At 38.9% G+C, this 24,385-nt stretch overlaps 4 protein-coding genes across 11 annotated transcripts in view; 2 read left to right on the forward strand and 2 right to left on the reverse strand.

Annotated features, from left to right (window-relative positions):
• Positions 1-1,401: 1,401 nt before the first annotated feature.
• Positions 1,402-4,004, reverse strand: chmp3 (charged multivesicular body protein 3). Its single transcript, XM_024267924.2, has 6 exons — positions 3,845-4,004; positions 3,403-3,463; positions 2,922-3,101; positions 2,678-2,799; positions 2,479-2,593; positions 1,402-2,366 (listed from the first exon to the last, which is right to left on the reverse strand). Exons 1-6 carry the CDS (start codon positions 3,887-3,889, stop codon positions 2,227-2,229), a joined length of 663 nt encoding a protein of 220 aa, XP_024123692.1. The 5' UTR covers positions 3,890-4,004; the 3' UTR covers positions 1,402-2,226.
• A 523-nt stretch (positions 4,005-4,527) lies between these two features.
• hspa4l (heat shock protein 4 like) lies at positions 4,528-12,152 on the forward strand. Its single transcript, XM_024274469.2, has 19 exons — positions 4,528-5,012; positions 5,870-5,927; positions 6,616-6,756; positions 6,874-6,996; positions 7,093-7,192; positions 7,283-7,416; positions 7,492-7,736; positions 7,813-7,889; positions 7,974-8,125; positions 8,242-8,348; positions 8,568-8,701; positions 8,778-8,974; positions 9,505-9,579; positions 10,159-10,302; positions 10,638-10,763; positions 10,841-10,948; positions 11,032-11,151; positions 11,468-11,629; positions 11,725-12,152. The coding sequence occupies exons 1-19, from the start codon at positions 4,906-4,908 to the stop codon at positions 11,911-11,913; spliced, it is 2,499 nt and encodes an 832-aa protein (XP_024130237.1). The 5' UTR covers positions 4,528-4,905; the 3' UTR covers positions 11,914-12,152.
• A 919-nt stretch (positions 12,153-13,071) lies between these two features.
• On the forward strand, positions 13,072-18,304 carry plk4 (polo-like kinase 4 (Drosophila)). The gene is made up of 15 exons (XM_024276825.2): positions 13,072-13,313; positions 14,034-14,129; positions 14,335-14,430; positions 14,621-14,735; positions 14,813-15,779; positions 15,858-15,946; positions 16,062-16,405; positions 16,485-16,589; positions 16,676-16,778; positions 16,850-16,999; positions 17,075-17,303; positions 17,375-17,468; positions 17,566-17,703; positions 17,777-17,883; positions 17,950-18,304. Exons 1-15 carry the CDS (start codon positions 13,284-13,286, stop codon positions 18,059-18,061), a joined length of 2,775 nt encoding a protein of 924 aa, XP_024132593.1. The 5' UTR covers positions 13,072-13,283; the 3' UTR covers positions 18,062-18,304.
• A 734-nt stretch (positions 18,305-19,038) lies between these two features.
• The window catches only part of itpk1b (inositol-tetrakisphosphate 1-kinase b), a 26,983-nt gene continuing 21,636 nt past the window's right edge, over positions 19,039-24,385 (reverse strand). For 7 of the 8 annotated variants that reach the window (XM_024270047.2, XM_024270084.2, XM_036209844.1 and 4 more), the window contains 7 exons: positions 23,980-24,078; positions 23,841-23,881; positions 23,634-23,690; positions 23,393-23,558; positions 22,705-22,772; positions 22,457-22,619; positions 19,039-21,107 (listed from right to left, as the gene is read on the reverse strand). In XM_024270047.2, coding sequence (XP_024125815.1) covers positions 20,836-21,107; positions 22,457-22,619; positions 22,705-22,772; positions 23,393-23,558; positions 23,634-23,690; positions 23,841-23,881; positions 23,980-24,078 — 866 coding nt within the window. In that variant the 3' untranslated portion in view covers positions 19,039-20,835. The remainder of the gene's footprint in view (positions 21,108-22,456; positions 22,620-22,704; positions 22,773-23,392; positions 23,559-23,633; positions 23,691-23,840; positions 23,882-23,979; positions 24,079-24,385) is intronic. The other variant, XM_024270103.2, reaches the window with a different exon arrangement.

Below are 24,385 nucleotides of genomic sequence, written 5' to 3' on the forward strand. Positions count from 1 at the left end.
GATTCACACAATTATTTTATTTTACACAATCTCTACCAAAATAATAAATGCGTCATAATTACTTTAATAGGCATAAATCAATGTATTTTCCCAGATGATCACTTAAATACAAAAATATTTATGTTTACTGTTTATTTTTGTTTACATTTATGTAATTGAAACTGATACATTCGTACAATTAATATTTTTAGCATCTGCAGTTTGGTGACTATCACTGAGTATCATACTCCATTAGTTAGTAAACTTAAGGTGTTTCTTTAAAGACCCACTCTGATGAAAATCACGAGTTTTTAGCTTGTTTTTTGGTATTTTTCTCACAATGGATGATAAATATCAAGAACATTAAACTGAGTATTTCTTTATTCAAATTGTGAATCAGTCAAAAAACGCTGTTGGATGAAGCTTGTAGAACCTCCTTTCTGATGCATCCACTTGCAAATAGATCCATGTACATTTTCCTCATCTGAGCTGGCATCTGGCTCAAAACTGTCTGGCTGGATAGCTCTGATATTGCTCAACATCTTTGCTGCACAGCAAATGTTAGGTTGTGAGGGGCTGTAAGCTAGTGGGAGAGCACATAAACAGATGAATGATGGGAAGTGAGGCCAGGCTTACTCCACAGCAACTGTCTTCACTTTAACTCAGAGGCAATTTCTAATTAAACTCCTGCTGCTCTGCACAAACTTTTTTAGAAATTTATTTTTTTTATTTGGCCAAAAAAAAAAACAAAAAAAAACAGTATGATCATAAATAAAAAGTCATTGGGAATGCTTTGAAAATAGATCAAAAGATAGTGGGATTTTAATGTCTTACCCTGTTCCTTAAAGGATGTAAAACAAAACCATAATCAAAAAGCTCACCGATGAGATTCTGTCCTTTGTCACTAACCTGAGAACGAGAGCATTATTAGATTCATAATGCTTTGGCTTTTTCAAGCCTTTGACCTGTGAAATGAAACAGGGAACATGAGGAAGGTTTGGTTACAGAACAACAAAAGCTACTGTGGGAGTAGCACAGCAGGAAAAAGAACAGGCTTTTCTGTTTATCTGAAACAAGCTAAACCCCCTTGAGCACAGGATCTGAACGAACAAAAAATGCACAAGGTATTCATGGTGGAAGATGATGTCATTATGCTTTTATGTCCCCAATAGGTATCAGTTTGCTATATTTGTTCAATACAATTATTTAGACATGGATAGCCACATCATCTGATAGACAGACATTACTGTTTACTATACAAAAACACCAAAGGGGAACTTTTGGAGCAGCTTGAAGAGCCAGAGTTCTGATATGTCGCAGATCCTTGTGTTCCAAAGGCCTTTCTCCAAAGAGGCAACTTTAAATTTACTTTAAATGATATACAGATTGATCAACAGTCGAAACAAAAACTGCAAATGTACATTTCCAGGTGTCAATTTGCTCCATAAAAGTTTATTCTTTTTTTTTTTTTTACACCATTCAAATAGAAAAATGTTTACACACCAGACCAGACTTAAACTTGACACAAACTGTGCACAAATAAACCTTTCCATTTCCTCTCCATCTTCCACAACTGACAAGGTGCAAAATTAAACTGAATGTTTTACAGCAATTAAGCTTAATGACACCTAATTAAGGTAAATGTTGATGCAAAAATAAATTTGTATGCAGTTATTGGTAACATGTTTGAAAACGGAGAAGATTGTTACAAGGAGACAGTACAAAAAGTTGACGAAGAGAAACAACACCAGCCCATTACTTTTAGTGTCAGACATATTCATAAGTGAACTGAAAGACTGTAACCTAAAAACAGTTTAAATCAAGTTAAAATGCTTGTTGTTTGGAGAAAACTGGAGTGATTATCCAACAGTTATTCAGTCTCTTGTTCAGATCAAAAGCACTCCAGAACTTCATTGTCCAGTTCATGACTTAAGAGTAAAGAAACAACGCATATCTGTAGGCACAACAGGCTAATCATACTAACATTATATACATGCTCCTCAACCTTTAGATTTACTTTGAATAATACACTTTGAAATATCCTATAACTATACACATTAAGAAGCAATACCACCTTTTGTCGTGTGCCATCGAAACGAAAATGTTGACTATTATAGCACAATGTCAAACCCAAATGATTATGTAAAAGTATAGTATGACGCGAAGAGGGTGTTCAGGACTGTAAACCTCGCAACAAAATTGTCTTTATCCAACGGCCAGCTGAAAAACTTGAAGGTGTCAATCACCTTAGCTTCTCAAAGCTGCCAATCTGGATTGCATCGCTTCAATGTCCTCCTCCGACTCTTCATCTGAGGCTGCAGCTGCTCCACCAGGTTGCAATTCTGGCAGGGCATCTGTGACTTTATTTGGTGCTTTTCCGAGGGCTCCTAACAGAGCAAACACAAGGGTTTAGTAACGTTAAATATGTAATTCAGACATAAATTCTTAAAAAAAAATAGATTAATACTAGTTAGAAATAACACATTTAAAAGGCATTACCTGCTGTGATGTCAAAGAGAATCTTGTCAACTTCCTCCTCTGCTGCTTCCTCCATTTCTTCCCCATCTTCCATACTCTCAAATGTGTCTTCTAGCATTTCTTCAATAATGCCAGCCTGAAAAATTAATTTTTGTTTAGAGCAAATCATGGTAGATAATGGATAGTAACAACGTTCAATATTTCGTGCTGCAGTCCAGACCTTCATCATCTCCTTTGACAGCTCTCTCATGGTGGCCTGGATCTCAGGGACCTTGACTAGATTCTGCATGGCCTTCATGACCTCTGTGCTTTTCTGCAGTGAACCAGCAACACGCAGCACAGCTAAAAACAGAAGGACATGTTTTCTTACTGAGACGATGTGGTTCAAAATAGTCTGATGATTGAAAAAGTTCCATTAATCCCCCTATATCCAACGACCCAGCTTGCAGTCATTGCATACTCACCGAGCTGATTCTTCATGCTTAAAAGCACAGAATTCATCTGGGCTTTAGAAGCATAAAGTTTGGATACAGCCCTCTTTGACTGAATCATCTCTTTGGCAAGGATTACACAGACATCTTTCTGGCCCTTTTTGGCAGCATCTTTAATGGAGCGTTTCACCTTTTCCTCTTCTCTTTGAATATCTAAAGAAACAAAGTAATGGGGAAAACACAACAAGCTAGTTATTGGTAGATATCAATATACATAAAGTAAAAGTGTAATTGTATATAGTGTAATTTTGCATATAGGGTTTATATACATGTAAAAACCACACTTTAATGTAACATGTAAAGTCCAACCAGCTTTTTTGATAAAAAATAAAACAAAAAACTATTTCAAAATACTAGGGGGAGATTGTATATACTTTTGACAAATACTTTGACAATATCACCAAGAATATTTTGCATTTACCAACAAGACAAAATGTTAAAAACTATTTCTTACCTCTGATTTGTCTGTCAATCACTCTCATTTCCTTCCTAATTTTCTGAGACCACTCATTGACCTGAAATGACACGTTTTTATTTCTATACAGTCTTGTTTATAGCGAAGGAATTTCACGATTTGACGCGAGTCCGACTTGTCTGACTGTTGGATGTGTTTGTTTACATCGACGAGACAAGACAAAGTTAACCTACTTGCGAACTGGCTCTATTAAAAAGTGTAAACAGGAGTTTGACATTAGATAAAATCATATAAAAATACATTTAGATAACTTCTAGTTGTCATTAGTTAAGCCCGATTATAAAGATATCCATATAAACACGGACAAGCCAACGATAGCTCAACTGACTGCTAACATTAGCTGGCGTGGCTAAACACATCGCTGTTTATTTCGGAAAAACACCAAAAAGACAGTTCTATTGGCCACACATATAACACTCACCAAATCTTTTGGTGGTTTCTCTGGTGTTCTACCGAAAAGGCCCATCTTAACTACTGAGATAAAGGCCAATCTAACCTAATCGACTAGAAGTATCTAGCTAGGAGAGCTAGTTCATCTACCACTTCCTGTTCCAGCAAGGGCAGGCTCTGTTTTTTTTTTTTGAATATGCTTTATTGATAACAGAATGAGTTACACAGAAATAAACTTCAGTGAATTATTTTAAATTAAACCAAGCAGAAATAATATATTAGTATAAAGTACATGCAAGTTAAATAGCACAGGTATTTTTGTTATATTTTTAAATACAACTTTTTAAAAAATATATATATTTTTAAACATTAAAAAACTAATGAGCAAATAAATATTGTTTTAGTCTCATGAAGCCTGTAAAAATATATTGAAAATATATTTAAAAAAATATTTATTTGCAGGTTTGGGTTTAAAATAATAAAACAAATTCAGACAAGTAAATTGATAAACATTTTTATCCTTATTTAAGATATATGTAAGTTAAATAAATATATCATATAAACATAATGAATGCAACTTAAAATATTCATGGTTAAAAAAAAGATCAGTCTTAACAGCACTTGTTTAAAAATATTTTTGAAGTACGTGAGAGGATAGCTAAGTAGATGTTCCAGTTCAAACCCTTCTTCTTTATAGTGACGTTTGTCAACGTTCCATGGGGTTCTAGATTTTTCTTTTATTGATATGTTGCCAAACCAATCAATTTTCTCAAAGGGGCGGCGTCCTACCAATGAGATGCATTTAGGGGCGGGACTAAAAAGCATCCCTGCTGCCTTTGACGTTAGAGCCGCCCACCAGTCGGAGAATCCGCTCTGGACATCACCGCTGGTCGGGATTATACTGAATGAGTTTGCTATAAACGGCTTGACTTACATAAGAGGTTGTAATTCAGTCAGTGGAAACTCAGCTAGCATAGATTTTCACGCTCAGCCACAATTGGGAATAAGACATTTTTTGTTTATGTTTTTTTTAGTTTGTTTTTCATTTTAGTTAGCCTAAAAAGAGGGAAACTTGCTTAGCACGAGCACAAGATGTCAGTGGTTGGTATTGATGTGGGTTTTCAGAATTGTTACATCGCGGTTGCCAGGAGCGGTGGCATTGAGACCATTGCCAATGAGTACAGTGACAGATGCACACCGTAAGTATAAATATTGACAGACATCATCGCCCTCCGTGGTTTGGCTGCTATGTTACGCAATATTTGCGACCGAGGCGCACTGGGCGAGCTGCGTGATGCGCACGCAGCGAGGATGCTAGCCGGGGTGGTCTCATGTTTGTTGATGTAGCATCAGGAAAGTGTATGGCATCTGACCTTTTAAATAACAAATTTCAATGAAAAATGGTAATAATTGTTTCTTTTGTTAATACAATTATGAATAATAGCATATATTTGGGAGATATTTAAATAATGCATTGAAGCTACTTTTTCTTAAATAAATGTTATTTTATGGGACTATTCAGCGATCTATAAAGGAAATATGTATATCTGTATTGTAGCAGCTGTACTGTATGCATGGTCCTTTATAAAAATGCATACAGTCCTAACACCTTCAAGGACTCAGCCCATATATGTCAATGAATTAAGTCCTCTCACAAAGGTGACACAGTGAACTATTTGACTTTGGCTCTTGTCCTTGTCTGTGGAAGCTGGAATTTACAGCAGGATCCTGCAAACAGAGATGTGCAGATCTGCACGGCAAAGAAGGAAAGTGGAGATATTTTTGCTCCAAGGTGAACCTAAGGAGCGCCTTATCACTGCCAGGTGGAAATAGATCTTTGCGTTCTGAGAGAGCAGAAACCTTGTTTTCTGCTACAGTAGTTTCCTGTTTAAGAGTCACCTTTTTGGGTGTTCCCCATTTCAAAGGGAACACTTTGTAATTTAAGGGGGATCTGGTTTTACTTCTCTGGGTTGTGGTATTTCCTTGAAGACTTGGTTTAGATTCTGGAATTGAAACTGTCTTGTGGAGTAATTTGTTGTGTTTCTTTACATTTTAGGGCTTGTGTGTCTTTTGCCTCCAAAAATCGAATGATAGGAAATGCAGCCAAGAGTCAGGTAAATGAGTGATTTTAAAAATATCCTTTTTTTATTCATTTTATTACAAACTGGTCCTTAAACTCTCACTCCAATCATTGTTTTTTTAAATTATGATTATGCAGTTTTTAGCTAAAATCCTAGATAGTTTTTTGGGACATAGTATTTGCACAACGGCAGGAATTCATCAGAAATTAGTCTCTGAATTGTGGGCAGGAATGTTGGTGCGGAAGTCAGCCTGCGCTCATTTCCCATGATCCCTTTGTTTGCACTCTCTCCTGCTAGCTTACAGCCCTTCACAACACCAACCTAACATTAGCAGTGCAATAAAAACAGTGAGCAATATCGGAGATATTCAGTCGAACAGCTTTGAGCCAGATACCAGCTCGGACAAAGAAAACAAAGACATACATAGATCTACGGATGGATTGGAAACTTGTGGACTACACATTGTAGGTGTACAAAACAAATACAAGCTTTTTCTGGCATTTTTTTTTTTGTGTCTGCCCCGATTCACATTGATTTGTATAAATAATTACTCAGAAATCCAGTTTTAATCTTTATTTATTTATTTATGTCCTCCATAATCTGATAAATGCCATAAGAAGTTGTTAAAAAACACCAAAAACACAATTTTCACTGGAGTGGGTCTTTAAAATAACTCCACTGCTTTTCCATAGAATTCACCAAGTGTTTCCTTCTTTTTCAGATGGTGACAAACTTCAAAAATACAGTGCATGGTTTTAAAAAGCTTCACGGCAGAGCGTTTGACGATGCATTTGTCCAGGCTGAACAGCCCAAACTACCATACAGCTTACATAAGCTTCCTAATGGGAATGCTGGAATCAAGGTAAAGAAGTTTGTTCTTCTCTTTTCTGTCTTCTGTTAAACCATGTCCACTGACCACAGTAACAGATAAGTAAAAAGGAAACACATTTCATTTTGTTTTATTGGGTCACTTTTGCAGGTGCGTTACTTGGATGAAGATAAAGTTTTTACAGTTGAGCAGATCACCGGGATGCTGCTCACCAAGCTGAGGGAGACATCCCAGAGCGCCCTGAAGAAGCCCGTGGTGGACTGTGTCATCTCGGTCAGATTATGGACACTAATTCAAAGTTTGTCAACATTATCTCCAAAAAAAGTCCCTAATGGAAAGATGTTTCTTTGTGTTCTGGTGTTTCTACAGGTCCCAGGTTTTTTCACAGATGCTGAAAGGCGGTCAGTGTTTGACGCTACACAAATAGCAGGACTTAACTGTTTGCGGCTGATAAACGACACCACTGCAGGTCAGTGTTTTTATCTAACATGACTTAAATTGTTAAATTGTACGATTACATAAGAGAAGAGTGAGGCAACGCAGCATTTCATATGAACAGTGGCTCTGGCTTACGGGATCTACAAGCAAGACCTTCCTAATCCAGAGGAGAAACCGAGAAATGTTGTTTTTGTGGACATGGGACATTCATCATTCCAGGTTTCCATCACTGCTTTCAACAAAGGCAAACTCAAGGTGAGTTTTTTTTTTTTGCCTCATACTGGTATAAATGTGTTTTTAGTTTGGAACTCATTTGTCTATTTTTTTTAGGTTCTCTCCACAGCTTTTGACCCATACCTGGGAGGACGTAACTTTGATGAAGCACTGGTTGATTACTTCTGTGAGGAGTTCAAGACCAAATACAAGCTTAACGTGAGGGACAACCCCAGGGCTTTGCTGCGGCTGCACCAGGAGTGCGAAAAACTGAAGAAGCTCATGAGCGCCAACTCCTCTGACTTACCTCTGAACATAGAGTGCTTTATGAATGACATCGATGTTTCCAGCAGGATGAACAGGTACAATTCCTCCATTTTTGCCCTCTGCAAATACACCTATTCTAGGAAATTTGTAGTGATAATGTGTTATCCACAGGGCACAGTTTGAAGACATGTGCGCGCAGTTTCTGATGAGGGTGGAGATGCCGCTAAAAACAGCACTTGAACAATCAAGTACGCCCCCAGGCTTCACTCTGACATATTTCTGAATGCAATATAAAGGAATAGGGCGCTCGGTAATATGTGTACCTCTAACAGAATTGAGCCGGGATGATGTTTATGCTGTGGAGATAGTTGGAGGAGCCACAAGAATCCCAGCTATCAAAGACAGGATTGCCAAGTATTTCTGTAAAGACGTCAGCACCACACTCAACGCAGACGAAGCTGTCGCAAGAGGCTGTGCACTTCAGGTACCGCGTTTAGCTGACACCACAAACCTGTTACTCTATGTGCAATAACTTCACATTTTTTTTTTGGTATTTACAGTAAGATGGGAGTTCTGTTTGTGCTTTTTTTGTGCATATAGTGTGCAATTTTGTCTCCGGCGTTTAAAGTCAGAGAGTTTTCCATCACTGATGTGGTTGCTTTTCCCATCACTCTGCGCTGGAAGACACCAACTGAGGATGGACTGGGGTAAAGGAATCTAAAATAGTTTTATAACTAATGTATAAGTTAACATCTATCAGAAAAAGTTGATTTATATACAAAAAACTGAACCTTGACAGGGAATTTACTCTGACTTTCCTTAGGATGTCTTTAAAAAAGTGTATTGCTGATGTAGTTTTCAGATTCAGCTTGTGCTGACTTCAGTGACTATCAAAGGCCCTTACTTTGCTCTTTCTTTTGCCCCAGTGAGTGTGAGGTATTTGGGAAGAATCACAGTGCTCCATTCTCTAAGGTGATCACCTTCCACAAGAAGGAACCTTTTGATCTCGAAGCCTTCTACAGCAACCCCCAAGAACTCCCCTACCCCGACCACAGGATAGGTAATGATGCTTCACCCCCTCAGACATATGAAAAGGTCGATCTGTGCGACTCAGCTCCTTCCCTTCTGTTCGCCAGGCTGCTTTTCGGTTCAGAATGTGGTTCCCCAGCCAGACGGCGACAGTTCCAAAGTCAAGGTCAAAGTACGCGTCAACATTCACGGCATCTTCAGCGTGTCCAGCGCATCTCTGATCGAAAAGCAGAAAGGAGAGGGGGAGGACATGCAAATTGACTCTGAGCCGATGGTGCAGAATGAGGGCAGAGCGGAGGAACAGGTGAGCTGGTCATTTCTGCTGCTGAGCTTGCTTTTTGTGAAATCCCTGTTAATGCATCGGTTTGTTTAATTCACAGTAAAGGAACACATTGACTGTTTTAACCTAAGACTGAAAAGAAATTTGAGAAAAAAACAGCAGCACGTAAGACCCACTCTGATGAAAATCATTTTTTGTGTTTAACATGTTCTTGTGGCATTTTTTTCATTATGGAGGACATATAAAAAAATAAGCTAAAAATATTTCTTTGTTTAAATCATAAATTAGATGCAGACAAAAAATGCAGTTAGAAAAAGAACACTTTTAAAACGGATCAAAAGATGATTGGAGTGGGTCTTAATTAATTTTTTTAAAACTTTTTTATCTTTTTCACCTAAAATAATGATAGAAAATACCTTATAAATACATGCACTTACAGAGCCTGTTACTTTGATTATGGACTTCTACCGTATTCACCAGAAAACAAAAGTATTAAAAACTATTTCTTGAATTTATTTCAGTTTATTGAATAATTAGGAGTGCGTGTGTCTCAGACCAAAATGCAGGTGGATCCGGAAGGTCAAAACCAAGGTGACCAGCATAACGATGAGAGCAGTTTCAGCAGTAAGGTAAGTTACTGTGTTTCTTGGTTAGACCCAATCTGATTAAAAGGGTGTTTTTAACATGTTCTTGTCACATTTTTCTAAAGAAGGAGGACATGTATAAAGAAAATTAAGCTTAAAACTGCATCTCTGAATATTTTTCTATGCAAATTGTTATGAATCAGGAGCAGACAAGAAAATATCATTTGAAAAAAGATCTTAATTGTGATGTAGAAAATTTGATGGGTGGTCCACAAGCTCCCTGTTCTGAGCTCTCATGCTTGTAACCCTTGTGGTATCCTAGATATGTTGGTGTTGGGTGGGGTCTTCGGACCACACAAGAGAGTGGGCGCAATTTTTTTTTCAAAGATTTTTGATTTTCATTGATGTTCATGGCAGACATGAAATCCTGTCCCCCTTCATCCACATTTGTCATGTGATGGATAACACGTCAATATAAGGCTTGGGTCATCTGGATCCCATAAGATAGCACAAGGGTTAAAATAGCTTAAAAGATGATTGGAGTGGGTCTTTAAGACCACATAGTAAGGGATATTTTCCAACAGAAATCTGTAATAATTTATTTATTTTTTGTCCAAAATTCAGGAGGGGGCTGCTGGGGAAAGCCAGGACCCAACAGCTGGAGGAAGCAAGCCCAAAGTCAAGGTGAAGAGTCTTGACCTTCCCATCATATCCAGCAACATTCGACAGCTCGACACTGAGGTCCTTGCTAACTTTGTGGAGAGTGAGGTGAGTTCTTTGACCAACCTTTGAAAACAACTCAGAAAATACAGTTTATGTTTCTTTACCAGATTTTATTTGCTTCACATCATCCAGTTTAAGGGCAGATCCTTTGGTTAAATTTGTAGTTTTAGGAAGTAGACCCTTGTTCAGGCTTCAAAGTGTGTGTTCAAAATAAATTGTTGTAAAATTGATATAGACAAATGAATGTTTTGATCTTATGATCATTTCCTATTTAAATGTGAAAATGTTTTTTGGGTTGTGGTTATTTTAAATACTCTAAATAAATGTTTTACTGTGATGGTTCAGTTCACCTGATATTTTTGTCTGTCTGCTTCTTTCAGTGTCAGATGATCAGTCAGGACAAACTGGTGAAAGAGGTGAACGATGCTAAAAATACTGTGGAGGAATACGTGTATGAGCTACGGGAAAAGCTTTGCGGAATTTACCAGAAGTACATTAATGAGGAGGTAAATGTAAAATCTATTAGTGTAACTGTGTAAATGCAGGACTGAAACTAGTAATTTATTTAATCTGTAAACTACAGGACAGTAACCGGCTGACACTAATGCTGGAAGATACAGAGAACTGGCTCTATGAGGATGGAGAAGATCAACCAAAACACGTCTATGAGGAAAAATTAGATGCACTTAAGGTTTGCTCACAAATAGTACTTTTTAAAACAAATACTGGAAATTATTAGAAAAAAAAGCTAGCATCAATGTCCTTATTTTCCAGAGGTTGGGTCAGCCCATTCAAGACCGACACATTGAGCATGAAGACAGACCTAAAGCATTCGAAGAACTGGGAAAGAAATTGCAGCTCTACTTAAAGTTTGTTGATTGTTATCGACAGAAGGTAAAAATAATCGAATTAAACATTTTGTAATGATGTTCTTATTGTTGTTTTGAATTATTTCATGTAGAATATTTCTTCCAATTTGTAACTTTCAGAAGTTTTTGCCCACAAATATTCATATTTTTAGTGATTTTTTTAACTGCACATTTGCTGCTGAACATGTAATTGTATTAGTTTACTATTGGTTTGTATTTTATTGCTTTCAAAATATGTTAAAACGTCTTAAGATTTGGATTTTTATGTTTGTTTTCTCTGAAAAATATATTGAGAGTGTCACACATATTGAAGGATCATGGGTAATTTTTCTTTCTTTTAGGACGAGCGTTTCATGCATTTAAGTCCAGAAGAAATGGGCATCGTAGAAAAGTGTGTAAATGAAGGCATGGGATGGATGAACAACAAAATGAATGCACAGAGTAAACTTGATATAACTCAAGACCCAGCTGTTAAAGTAGCAGACATCATTGCCAAAATCCAGGTAAACAGAAAGTGATTTTACCCAGACATTTTTGGGATTTTATCATATTTACATTTTTTTTTTTGTTTTTATTTGCCTGCTTGCTTCCATACAAGGAACTGGAGGATGTTTGTAATCCAGTCATCAACAAGCCAAAGCCCAAAGAGGAAGAAACCTCTGCAGGGAATGAGCAAAACGCTGAAGCTCATAACGGCCCAACGCCCAAGCAGGGAGCCGAAGGGAAAGCAGATGCGAAGGGAAGCCAGCAGACAAAGGCTGGCACGAAAGAAATGGAAGTGGAATGAAAATGATGTTAGAGAGAAAATTCCATGCTGCATATGCTATCACACACTTCGTAGACAGTAGAAACATCCAGGAGCATTTCCTGATCTTCCACAACTATTTAAGTGTGTGCATCCTTTCCCATTGGGCTTTCCTGTTTGGAGTTTTCAGCCTTTCATCCTCATGTGTGATAGTGTTGTGCTTTGCCCTCGTAAAGTTTGGAATTCTTAATAAAAAGGAAATAATGCTGCAGTTGACTCAATATAAACTCTGATGTACATTTTCTTTTGTACGTTTGCACTCCATGTGACTGTTAAGGATTCAACATTTTCCTTAATTTCAGTGCTGAACATAATAACTGAGGATAATAAGGAACAAGAGAACATTTTCATTATATATATATGAAATATTAAAAAATAGATATGTATTTGTATTTAACAAGAACCATATTTGTCTGGAAAGTGTAAATATTATTTTAGTAAGTAAAAGAAAGCATAGTTGTACAAATACAAATAGTCCAAATGTAAGGATTTAAATACCTTACACTATATTTCTATAAGTTATGTCTTGGCTGTTTCATTAAGCTTTTGTTTTCTTCCATTTTTCCATGTTTAAATCATGAGATGAAAACAGAAATAAATATGTAAGAAAGGAAAGATTCTCAAGTCCATTTTTGTTAAACATTTAGTCAACCATATGCTCTTAATTGAACCGTTTGTTTAGACATAGTTGGGATGTAGCGAAATGTCTCAAAATACAACAAAATAATTTACAAGTATAAAAATAAAGTTTATAATATGTATTTTAGAGGTGATCTGTTGATTCAATTCAGAATTATAGAGTAAAAGCAAGGCTTTCAACACAAAGGATGCATTTTATTTTGTGTCCTAATTTTTTCTATTTTAACTTTCAAAGTTACAAAAATTAATTTGAAATTTATAATCAATAAAGATATGTTTAAAGCTGTATTTTTAGACTACTTTTGAAAATAAATACATTTCAAAATAAATGCGTGTAGTAGGCCGCATTTAAATGTTAATTCAATTGTTAGAAATAAATATATTCTTTTTATATTCAAATTATGCGTTAATTATTGAGAGGATTTTGTTTGCCGAGGGTTCGGTGTCAGGTAGAAAGAATTCTACTAAATAATTCAGTGCGGTCTCTTTAAAAAGGGGGCGTGGTCAATCCCGTTGTTGTCAAGTGACGTAAGCCGCTACGTAAGGTACGTAGTAACGGGCGGATATTTTCAAAATGGAAGAGCTGGCAAAATTTTGGAGGGGAACTGGAAATCGGCGATTTTGGACTCTCTAAGGACTTCTTTGACGAGTTTCGATGTACTCTGGTGGTCGAAAAAGAACATTTCACAGCCGCGCGGCCACAAATCGGCACGATGAGTCTTTCTATCGGCGATAAAATCGAGGTGAGCCCCTTTGTTGATAAGCTAACGCCCACAGGTTAGCAATGAGGCGGAGTGCTAGCGTTTACTTTTACCAAAATTAAGTGGCTGGTTAGCTTTTTTTAACGGTATATTCCACTACAAACTAACACAAAGTTATGCATTTTGGTTAAGCTTAATTTTTTTATCAAACAATATGTGTATTTTTACACAACTTTTAAATTGTAATACATTTTTTTTTAATTAAAATTGCGATTGTTTAGTTATAATAATTTCTGGAGGTGGTCTATTACCTCCTGCTCGTTCTCTGGAGGTGAGTGCTCCCCCGGGACAGCAGTGCATCAGTTAGGTTAACCAACAACATGCTGCTTGGTAACGTCAACCAAACGTCCTGCAGCGGGAAGAAAGCCGGGATAATTATAGGTTTTGGTTGGCCGTAATACAGCGTCAGGTGTTGGTGGCTTGTTTGACAGTTGAGTGTTTAGATTTCTCTAGCTTGGTGTAGTCAGAGTGAGAGCTGGCTCGACCATTCGACGTGTCGTTAGTCAGAGGAAGGATGCTGGATCAAACTATCCACAGCATGTTTCTAAATCTGTCTGCTGATTGTCTCCTGAGATCCATAAAAAGTGATGAGGGGAATAGAATTGAGGTATTTAAATTATATCTGATTGTGTTGTTATGCATATATATATTGACATGTTTTTCTTTTGCTGATGATGCATGCTTTCCCTTCTGTGCCTGCAGGATTTTAAGGTCCTCACCCTTCTCGGCAAAGGCTCCTTTGCATGTGTTTATCGGGCAAAATCAGTCAAGACCGGTCTTGAGGTTGCTATCAAAACGGTAAGACCAATATTTCTGTTTCTGGTAACGTACCGTCAAGCTGGGGTCCGTAAAAAGTAGTTGAAGTGCTAATTAGAATTTAGGGATTATCAAACCTTGTCGCCTCCCTTGGGTCTTGTCTGATGGGAGTGATTATCAGCCTGCAAACCAAGCCACTTTGAGGAAAAGCAGAGTGGCAGATGGGTAATTGTCCCTGTTGTTCCAGATCGACAAGAAAGCAATGCACAAAGCTGGCATGGTCCAGCGTGTGTCCAATGAGGTGGAGATTCACTGTCGACTCAAACATCCCTCCATACTAGAGGTAATGCTGCTTGAGTACTGAAGGGCAGAGGTGCAAATTGATAAATCCATAATATTAATCTTATCATATTTTTTTAATCGATCCATTTGCTCAGCTTTGCTGAGATCACTATAAAAATGATCTTTACATGATATGGTACATTAAAATTTCTTCTTATTCTGTACACTCATCATATTTATGTTTTTTAAAGCTCTACAATTACTTTGAAGACAGCAACTACGTCTATTTGGTGTTGGAGATGTGTCACAATGGCGAGATGAGTCGGTACCTCAAAGAGCGAAAGAGGCCTTTCTCTGAGGATGAAGGTCAGAAAAAGTTTTTTTTTTTTTTTAATGTTTGGTTCATAAAACAGTTTTTTCAAAATAATCTTTTTGTTTCACAGCGAGACATTTCATGCACCAAATCGTGAAGGGAATGCTATATTTGCATACTCACGGCATCTTGCACAGAGACCTGACCTTGTCCAATCTTCTGCTGACCACCAACATGAACATTAAGATAGCAGATTTTGGCCTGGCCACTCAGCTCAAGCTGCCACACGAGAAGCACTTCACGATGTGTGGGACTCCTAACTACATCTCCCCAGAGGTTGCCACTCGAAGCGCTCATGGCCTGGAGTCGGACGTCTGGTCTCTGGGGTGCATGTTCTATGCCTTCCTGATGGGGCGCCCTCCCTTTGACACGGACACAGTGAAGCACACCTTGTCGAAAGTTGTTCTCGGGGATTATGAGATGCCCACTCACGTCTCTATTGAGGCTCAGGATTTGATTCATCAGTTGCTGCAGAAAGACCCCGCCCACAGGCCCAGCCTCTCAGCAGTGCTGGACCACCCCTTCATGACCAAGAGCCTGCTGGTCAGGACCAAAGAGCTGGGAGTGGGAGATGAAGGGTCCATAGACAGTGGCATCGCCACCATTTCCACAACCTCCACTTCTGCCAGCAGCGGGACGCGTCTCCAGAGGCGAGCCAAGCACATGATCGGCTCGGCTCTTCCGAATCGCATGGCGCCCATCCCGAGTCTCGCTCGCCAACCAAACACCTTCTTAGAGGGGGGAGACGAGTGGCATCAGCAACACTCGCTGGACACGTTTCACAGAGAAGGCAGGAGCAGGACGGCTTACAGTGGAGACGCCGCTCCGCCACACTCTCGCTTCCTCAGGAGGGCGCACTCGTCGGACCGCTGCGGTTCGGCTGCACTCGGACAGAGGTCGTCTCAGGCTGAGCTGGGGAGGTGCAGTTCAGAGGGGACGCTGGCTGTAGTCGGGAGTCAAATGTTCCCCATAAATTGCTCTCAACAATATTCGGAGCACGGTCGGCACCCATCACCTCCAGTCAAACAGTCAGCAAAGTAAGCAGCGTCTTCCAGATATATATATATATTTTACAGTAATCTCTGTAATAATATTGATCTCATTTTGTGTTTCAGTTGTGGGTATTTATCAACAGAGATGACACATCAACCAAACTTACAGTTTCAGGATCTAGAAAGTGTTTCTAACTGGCTCAGCAACGAAGGTAAAGTTAGCATTAAATTGTTGAAAATGCTATTTTTTCTAGGTTTTGATGGTTTGGATGGATCAAACAATCTAACCAAACAAACACTTAAAATGTTGTGTTTTCTTTTCATTAGGTTCTGGATCAAGGCCCACAGAGAAAAGCACACACAGCAACAGTAGCAGTTTCCACAGCAGCACAGGAGCTCTAGGGATTCACAACTCCTGGACCGACAAACCTGGGAGTCGAGGTGTTCACTCTCTGCATAGCCAGCACCCTCCCCATCAGCTTCCGTCCAACTCTGACTCATACAGGGAGAACGCGCCCGAAGCAGGGTTCCAGCTCTCTAATGGAGGAGATCTAAAGCTTTCTTCAGCCAAATCCAGTTCAGACAAGCTGAAGAAAACTCTAAGAGATGTCATTCCACCTCTGTGTGCAGCCAGACTGAAACCTATCAGGCAGAAGACCAAAAACGCAGTTGTAAGATGTTACACATTTATAAAAGTTACTATTGGAGTAGTGCAGATTTGCTCATGTCTGATTGGTTTTATTTGTTCAGGTCAGCATACTGGACACAGGAGAAGTGTGCATGGAGTTGTTAAAATGCCAAAACGGGCAAGAAAGAGTCAAAGAAGTTCTACGGATTTCCAGTGATGGAACGATGGTGCGTTTAGTCTTTGCTCTTAATTTTAACACATAACTATCAAATCTTTTTGCTTCTATTAAAAGCTTCTTGTCTTTAATGCTTAGGTGACAATATATCAGCCTAACGGAGGAAAAGGCTTTCCTGTGCTGGACCATCCTCCTGCTGCTCCAGAAGATATTCTCATTTGCAGCTATGATGATCTCCCAGGTATTCATTCGGACGCTTAACATCTGTATGACCTGACATTGTCCCTTAATGGATACCTCTTTTTTTTTCAGAGAAATACTGGAAGAAATACCAGTATGCCTCCAAATTTGTGCAACTTGTGAAATCCAAAACTCCTAAAGTGACCCTTTACACCAAGTTCGCAAAGGTTATGCTGATGGAGAACTCGCCCAACGCCGACCTTGAAGTTTGCTTTTATGACGGTGAGTTTTAGAGATTCACTAAGATCGCACCTGTAATGTTTTTTTCTACGGAACCTGATGTTTGTTCTTGTGCAGGAGCAAAGACTCACAAGACGTCAGAACTTGTACGAGTCGTGGAGAAGAGCGGAAAGTCGTACACCGTGAAAGGAGACGTGGGGCTGGGCGGCCTGAGTCCGGAGAGCAGGATGTACGTAGAGCTGTCCGATGAGGGTCACGGCATGTGTCTGTCACTAGAGGCCGCCATCACAGCGGAGGAGCAGCGGAGCAACCAAAAAGTCCCTTTTTTCCCCATAACCATCGGCAGGTAAGGTAGTTTATCGGTGATTTGTTCACAAACGGTCTGAATGAGTTCTGACATTACATGGTTCATCGCAGGAGACCTGTCAGCTCAGACCCCGCCTCCTTGCCTTTGCAGCAGATGCTCCCCAACACAGCTTCTCCTCCAAAATCGACACAGATCACTCCATCTGTAAGTGTCGGCAAATTTATCTTAGGAAGTACGAAAGCTGCTAAAACCCAACGTTTACTCAAATATTTGTGTTTGATCTCCTCATATTTGTTTCTAGATGATTTCCTATGATGGGTCGGACTTCACCACAGCGAGCATGAGCAGAAAATGTTCTCCGGTACGGCAGGATCTGGTTCAGAGCTCAGGGAAGGTGCTGAAATCAATATTTGTGCCCAACGTTGGATGGGCATCCCAGGTACGTTAAATCACATTCTCTTGTTGATAAAGGACGCACTTCGGTGAATAAATGTCTATTTATGTGTGTGAAGCTGACGAGCGGAGAGGTGTGGGTGCAGTTCAACGACGGATCTCAGCTTGTGGTTCAAGCGGGAGTTTCCTGCATCACCTACACGTCTCCAGATGGGAGGATCACCAGGTGGGAGACGGATTTAAACGATCAACATTTAAATAATTCCACACATAAACAAATGTTCTTTTCTAGGTATAAAGAGAACGAAAAGCTGCCAGAAAACGTCAAGGAAAAGCTGCACTGTCTCTCGACTATTCTCGGACTGCTGGCTAACCCGTCCGCGCTGCATCAACCTGCCCACTAACACTCTGAGCATTACAAACTTTTAAAAACATTTTGTCGCTGGTGCTTTGTAAATATACCTGGTTGTTTTTACATGTACAGAAAATTAAGATTATGAAAAGATAGATTTTATTTTGCTACGTGACTTTGTTGTATAGTGTCTAAAATAGCCCTATTTTTGTTTTTTAACGTCTCCATATTCATGTACTGTGTGAGTGATTGCAGAAGCAATAAACGTGTGGAGGCTGTGTGGGAAATTAATGCACACCAGTTTGCAGGCTTCTCTTTACTTTCATTACAACATATTAAAGAGTTTAGTTTGATCATTTCAGTCAACCTTTGTTTATAATTAACCACACATTTGGATTTATTTAAGCAGCATAAGGACTTTGAGAAAAGCCCCTTTGGGTTTTTGTGTGTATAATCGTAAAAAGTTCCTTAAAAGGATTTAAAGTCAAACTGTTACATTATATATTTTATAAATCATTACCTGCTATGTAACTAGCTTTTTAAATATATAGGGATGGGTTAGGGTTGATGATAAAAGCATTTCCTGCAGCATAAGTTATTTTTAAGTGATTTAGGTAAAATATCTAGAAGCTGAATCATAATATAAAAAATGTGTGGCAGCAAAAATAAACAAAAATAGTCATTTTAAAAATTTGTGTGCCTGCATTTAAGAAAATGACAGCTGTTTTTAAAGATTACTTATTTAAATCTGTCAGTTTTTGAACAAGTGATTTTTAAATAAACAATTAAAACCTAAAATATTTGAGATTTTCTTTAATTCAATTCAATTTTATTTATATAGCCCAAAATCACAAAGAGATTTGCCTCATTGGGCTTCAAAATATAAACAATTGTTAAAGCTAAACAGACATTTAGAGATTTGGATATAAAAAAGTTTCTGAATAGGTCCTTATTTCATGCAGTTCAATTTTTTTCTTGAAAAAACATAAAAGTTAATCACAATCCACAAGAACAATAAGTGAGATCAAGAAGGTTTTTCACATGTTTATTTTTGCCTGTGTAATTGGCCCTTTGATTAAAAAAAAAATAAAGAAGTCACAAATGTGGATTTTTGATTACAGAACCGATACAAAAAAGTAGTGCATGGATGTAAGTCCAGGTGCACAAGTTTTGTACAAGACACCCAAGAAGTAAACATGGAGGCTGGATGGATATCAGGAAAACCACTGATAGGAAGAACCGTTAATTCCCTATTTTAAGTACAGTAAGGAACAAGGAATGGTACAGTTCAGTGGTGTGCACAGGAATTCTCTGTCCAACTTCTACACGGGAAACACTGCCAGGTAGAGAAACAGATTCCTCTGAAGCTAATGTGGCTTTCTCAGATGTTTCAAAAAATAAAATCCCATATGCAACAAGTGAAAAAGCAAAATCAAAGCTGCAATTTATTCCTTAAGAGATTTTGCTGGTGATGTGTTTGCAGTGATTTAAAACCAAAGTGTAATCAATTCCCTTAGATATGGATCAGAAGTGTTCAGCAGAAAAAGAAAGCAGGTTCACACAAAAGCAATCGTTTGAAACGTGCAGCAGCTTGGCACTGGTTCCCACTAGTTACAACCGTAAGATCATCCGTCCCTTTAAGACCATCTGCATCAGCAGATCCAACATTTTTTTAATTTCTTAAATTTGTTCAAAAGCTTTACTGCTTTCACATCGTTCATATAAAACATTTGCTCTTTTATTTCTATAAAATAAATGCGCTCTTAGTAAATATTTAAGAAAAAAAGAAATAATCACACAGTAAAGAGTGGGAACAACAGTCTTTGACTTGTGAAAAAAATAAAATAAAATACAGCAGCTGGATGAGAAAACTGACCAAATATCAGATCGACTGGATTCTTATGTCAAGTGTTGCAAATATTCCCACAAAAGCAGAGAAAACTAAACTTCAGGGTAAATGACAGCACAGATTTTAGCTGAATAGCCTCACGGCAGCTCTACGGTTTCTTGGAAGTTTGTGCTGGGATGTGAGGAAAGCTCACAATATACTGGAATTGTAATGATGGAATTTCTCTGAAAACATTCACAAACACACCAAAGCAGGAATGTGATCCTTTTCTTCACTGGAGTGACTCATAAAAGTTGGACATATTAAACTGCATAAATGAGGAGGACACAAATGTATTAAAAATCAAAGGTTTTAGCGCTGATGAGGAAGTTTTCTTACCTGCTTTCTATGAATCTTTACCGTGAGATCGATGGCACTCAGAATGATAAACTGCACGTTTGCTCCGACTAAAAACTATTCTAACATTCATGTCCTCTGCCAGTCAAGCAGCCTTGGATGTGTGGAGTAATGCCCAACTGTGCCCTCATCAGTGACCACAAATACACACAAGTAACTGGCATGGCATTTCTTTTTCTTTTTGTCGCGTGTGAACCTGGGAGCGGGGAGGCTTAGACATTGCACATATGGTGGCACATAATTCTCCAGTATGGATTAGGCCGTTTTCATTAGCTACCCCCATCTGGACCCTTTCATTACAGAGAACCTCACAGGAGAGAAAAGAAGCAAAATTAGGTAAAAGTTCCCAACGGTTCACATTACAGTACTCTTTAAGTCTTATTAGACAAAACATACAAAAAGGCAGAAAGACAAAAAGCTTACACCCAATCACCAATTATTTCAGTAACTATATAGGAAAAAGATTTTTGATTAGATATATTAACATCATAATTACTTTGATTATTATTATTTATTATTATTATTATCTTTGTGATTTGCTTTTCTTTTCAGGGATCAAACACAGTGGGACATGGACTCTGTCACTGGGAGGAAGCCTTGGTAGCTATAGTGGAGACACAGTGCTGCTGAAAGTTGGGGGACATGGCCGAGTTGCAGCCTAGTCTCTGCATGTCCTTCCCCCGCATGCTGCTGCAGCAGCCCGAGGCCGGCGGGGTGCTGCTGGGGACAGTGGTGCTGACGGGGAGGCCTTTGGACTGATCGCTGGCGGGAACAAAGTCAGGGCTGTGGCTCTGCAGCACGCTGCTTATGTGGTTCAGCAGGTCATTGAAGAACTCTGGAACGCCTTCATAACCTGCAATGACAAGACATGTTCTCCATCATGAAAAAAATGCTACAAGAGCATGTAAAAAAGACGATATTTATCAGAGAGGGTCTTTAAGAATCTTTTCAATCCTTTTGACCAGCTTTAGTCCAATTAGACAATTTAAGACATAATTATAATATTATCGCCAGGAATATTTTGTATATGTATTTTATGTATATGTTTTTAACATATAATGTAGCCCAATATATAAAATACTTTGAGATAAAAGCAGTGTTTTAGAGTATTCCTTCATTCAAATCGGGATAGATCGGGACCAGATAAAAACTTTCAGTTTAAAAACTGGTTTGTGATGCAGCAACTGTCATTGGCGTGCCAGAGTCTCCCTGCTCCGCTCCTCCTAACCTCACCCTCTCATGTATGTACCGGTAGTCTTAAATTTCGTCTTTGTCTGAGCTGGCATCTGGCTCAAAACAGTGCAGCTGCATAGTTCCAATATTTTTTTGTGCTGCTAATGTTAGCTTGGGGCCATAAGGTTGCACAGGAGTGCTCAAACAGAGCTCTCTGCGACGTGGAGGGGAAAGGTTAATCCACACCAACAACCTGCTCACAACTCAGACGCTAATTTCTAATAAACTCATGTTAATGTGGAGAAACCGTCTTAAAAAACAAGTTTTTTTTTTTATTTTGGCTAAAAACAGAACAATTTTATAATTAAAAGACCACTGGGAACACTTTTACAAAAGAAAAAATATAGTTAGAGTGGGACTTTAACAAAAATAAATGATTGAAAAACTGTCTTTTTTTTAGATTTTTAAATGTGGTTTTAGGGGCTTCATATTTCAAGTTTAAGTAGTTTATTACTCCACAGGAGCAGTGACAGATTACAGTGATTTGTTACTTTTGTCAATAACGGAGTAATGTAATAAATCACAGTTCAAATTTTGGTAATTAAATTACAATTACTAGACTATAGAAACCCTAATTATTTAAGTACTAACATTTCGGTAAAGTGAAACTAAAGGTGACTAATAAAACACATTTCGTATAAACAATTGTCTCTGAAATATTTCCGATTTGTTGAAAACAAACAAGTTTTGTCCTGGAGATGAACTGCTTTCCACTGCCTTAGTGTCACTGGGCAACCTGTGGATATACTATGGGCAATACATGTACCTTTCTATCATGTTCACCTGATTGTCCTTGTGTGGCCTTTATGCTTTTATTTTGTGGATTTTACAAGGTTAATTACTTTTTAAATTGGGGAATAAGTAAAGTAATTGGATTACAATTTAATTTAATTTCCTCAACACTGCACTGGAGAACACATTTTCTTTCATTAATGACTGACAGACGAAATGATAAAAAGCTGCACATACCAGGGAATGCATTGATGTCAATGACGGCGTGCTGGCCCGTTTGGTTGTTGATGATTACATCAATGCCAAACAGGGACACGCCCAGCGCCTGCCGCAGCGACCTGGTCAGCTCTCTGATGACATCATCACAAGGTGGCTGAGACACTCCTTCCACGTTTGCTCTCTACAGTACACAAATTATTCACTGTTACCATGACAGCCGCCATAAACATTCAAATTCTGGCGTCGTCTTGGTGTTGCGGACATACCGAGGTCAAGTCTGACGACGACTCTGGTTTGGAGACATTGTGACTGTTGAAAAAGATGGCTTTCCTGTCTGAAATGGGGACAAAGAAGAAAAAAAAGATCATGCATTTCCAGTGTTGAACAGTAGATGGCAGCAACATTTAAGTAGTTTAACAGAGCAAGCAGGAAATCATCTTTGCTTAAGTAAACACAAGCCTCAGTTAGAAAAATGCAAAGTTAAAATTAAGCTAACAAGTCTCAACGCTTCACCAGATGGACAGAACTTCAGAGATCTCGGCTGGAGTTCAAATCATTCCGCTGTTACATAAGGGTCTGTCTTCCTGCTGCACCTTTAAGCATTCCAGGAGGAAAGACGCCATTCCCTCTGCACTGTTAACCAAAACAGGCAACTGCCCTGATAGTGAGAATGGTTTGCATGAGGGCAACTACAGCACCGAATGCAAATCCTTGTGTCATCCTCCTCTGGGGGGGCAGCTCTGTATTTAGGTCATAGGGAATACTTGTAATGAAAAACAGAGTTCATTTTCAACAGCACGTACTGAGCAGGTAAACGTTAGTGAACTCTGCTGCAGCCCTTTGGAAGGAAAAAACAAACAGGTGCAATCACAGGGGCCATAAAGAGATTTTATGAGGTCTTTTATCGAGTAGTTTGGATGAGCTCTGCAAATCGCAGACCTTCCGTCGTCTCACCTGCAGGTCCAGCAGGAAAGTTTTTCAGGGAGGGTCTCTCCACCACGGTGTAGGAGTCTCCCACCACGAAGACCTTGTAGAGCACCGCGTTGTGGTTGATGAAGCTCTGGATTACACACGGAGGGGTCACGTTCTTCAGGTCCTCTTCGCTGAAGATGATGGCCATCTGTGGATGGGAGGGACGGTCGATAAGGAACAGAAAACGCTCGGGTTCGCGAGTCAAAGTTTATTCATAACCTACTTCAGAGCCGTCAGTGTGATGGAACGAAGGCAAGCATGACAGAGATATTGATTTCCGCTGATACAAAGAGACATAAGGAAAAGCCCTTTATCTGTTTGTGCTGTTTTGAGTTTAATGATAATCCTGTGACAGGGCCAGTGTTTCTGTGCTCTCTGATAGGAGGTGAACAGGGTGTGGGGGTGAACTCTGAGCCCTGCAGCTTCTTACCTCGTGCGAGTTGGTGCCATGCGCCACCCTCGTTTTGCAAACTGGAAAAGAGGAGAAGATTTTAGACAGGCCAACCACTAAAAACCATCGCAAAAAATAAAAGCACTTTGGGGTTTGACAGTGATATGGAGGCACTCACTGAAGGGGAATGTGAGTCCTTGCTTCTTGATGTCCTCCAGCACATCTGGACTGCATTCCGTGTTCAGGACCATGAAAGGAGGAGAGCAAATCCTCTCATCTAATAAAAAAGACGAGAGCAAAAACAAAAATAACACACCAAATTAAAGCAACTAGTATAAATGTTGTACTTCCTAAGATTTAACCCCTTAATGCCTGTTGTTTCAAATATGCAACAAACCAAATTAGCTATAAAATTACCTAAATGTAGCATTTACTTAGAAGCAAAAACACAAGTGAATATCTTTTTTAATAGCTGGGAATAAATTCAGGCGTTAAGGGGTTAAAGACCCACTAATAAAAACCGTGTTTCTAACATGTTCATGCGGCATTTTTCTGATGGAGGACATGAATAAAGAAAATTCAGC

This window comes from Oryzias melastigma, linkage group LG22 (genome assembly GCF_002922805.2).
Source record: "Oryzias melastigma strain HK-1 linkage group LG22, ASM292280v2, whole genome shotgun sequence".
Classification (NCBI taxonomy): Eukaryota; Metazoa; Chordata; class Actinopteri; order Beloniformes; family Adrianichthyidae; genus Oryzias; species Oryzias melastigma.

Excerpts from the sequence above, each read along its gene's own strand:
- hspa4l (XM_024274469.2), top strand. The coding sequence starts at position 4,906 with ATGTCAGTGGTTGGTATTGATGTGGGTTTTCAGAATTGTTACATCGCG. Across the intron at positions 8,702-8,777 it reads CTACCCCGACCACAGGATAG|GCTGCTTTTCGGTTCAGAAT; the intron begins GTAATGATGCTT and ends TCTGTTCGCCAG. Across the intron at positions 10,764-10,840 it reads AGAAGTACATTAATGAGGAG|GACAGTAACCGGCTGACACT; the intron begins GTAAATGTAAAA and ends TGTAAACTACAG.
- chmp3 (XM_024267924.2), bottom strand. The coding sequence starts at position 3,889 with ATGGGCCTTTTCGGTAGAACACCAGAGAAACCACCAAAAGATTTG. Across the intron at positions 3,464-3,844 it reads AGAAACCACCAAAAGATTTG|GTCAATGAGTGGTCTCAGAA; the intron begins GTGAGTGTTATA and ends GTGTCATTTCAG. Across the intron at positions 3,102-3,402 it reads GATTGACAGACAAATCAGAG|ATATTCAAAGAGAAGAGGAA; the intron begins GTAAGAAATAGT and ends TTGTTTCTTTAG.
- plk4 (XM_024276825.2), top strand. The coding sequence starts at position 13,284 with ATGAGTCTTTCTATCGGCGATAAAATCGAG. Across the intron at positions 16,590-16,675 it reads TTTCCAGTGATGGAACGATG|GTGACAATATATCAGCCTAA; the intron begins GTGCGTTTAGTC and ends TTTAATGCTTAG. Across the intron at positions 17,469-17,565 it reads CGACACAGATCACTCCATCT|ATGATTTCCTATGATGGGTC; the intron begins GTAAGTGTCGGC and ends ATTTGTTTCTAG.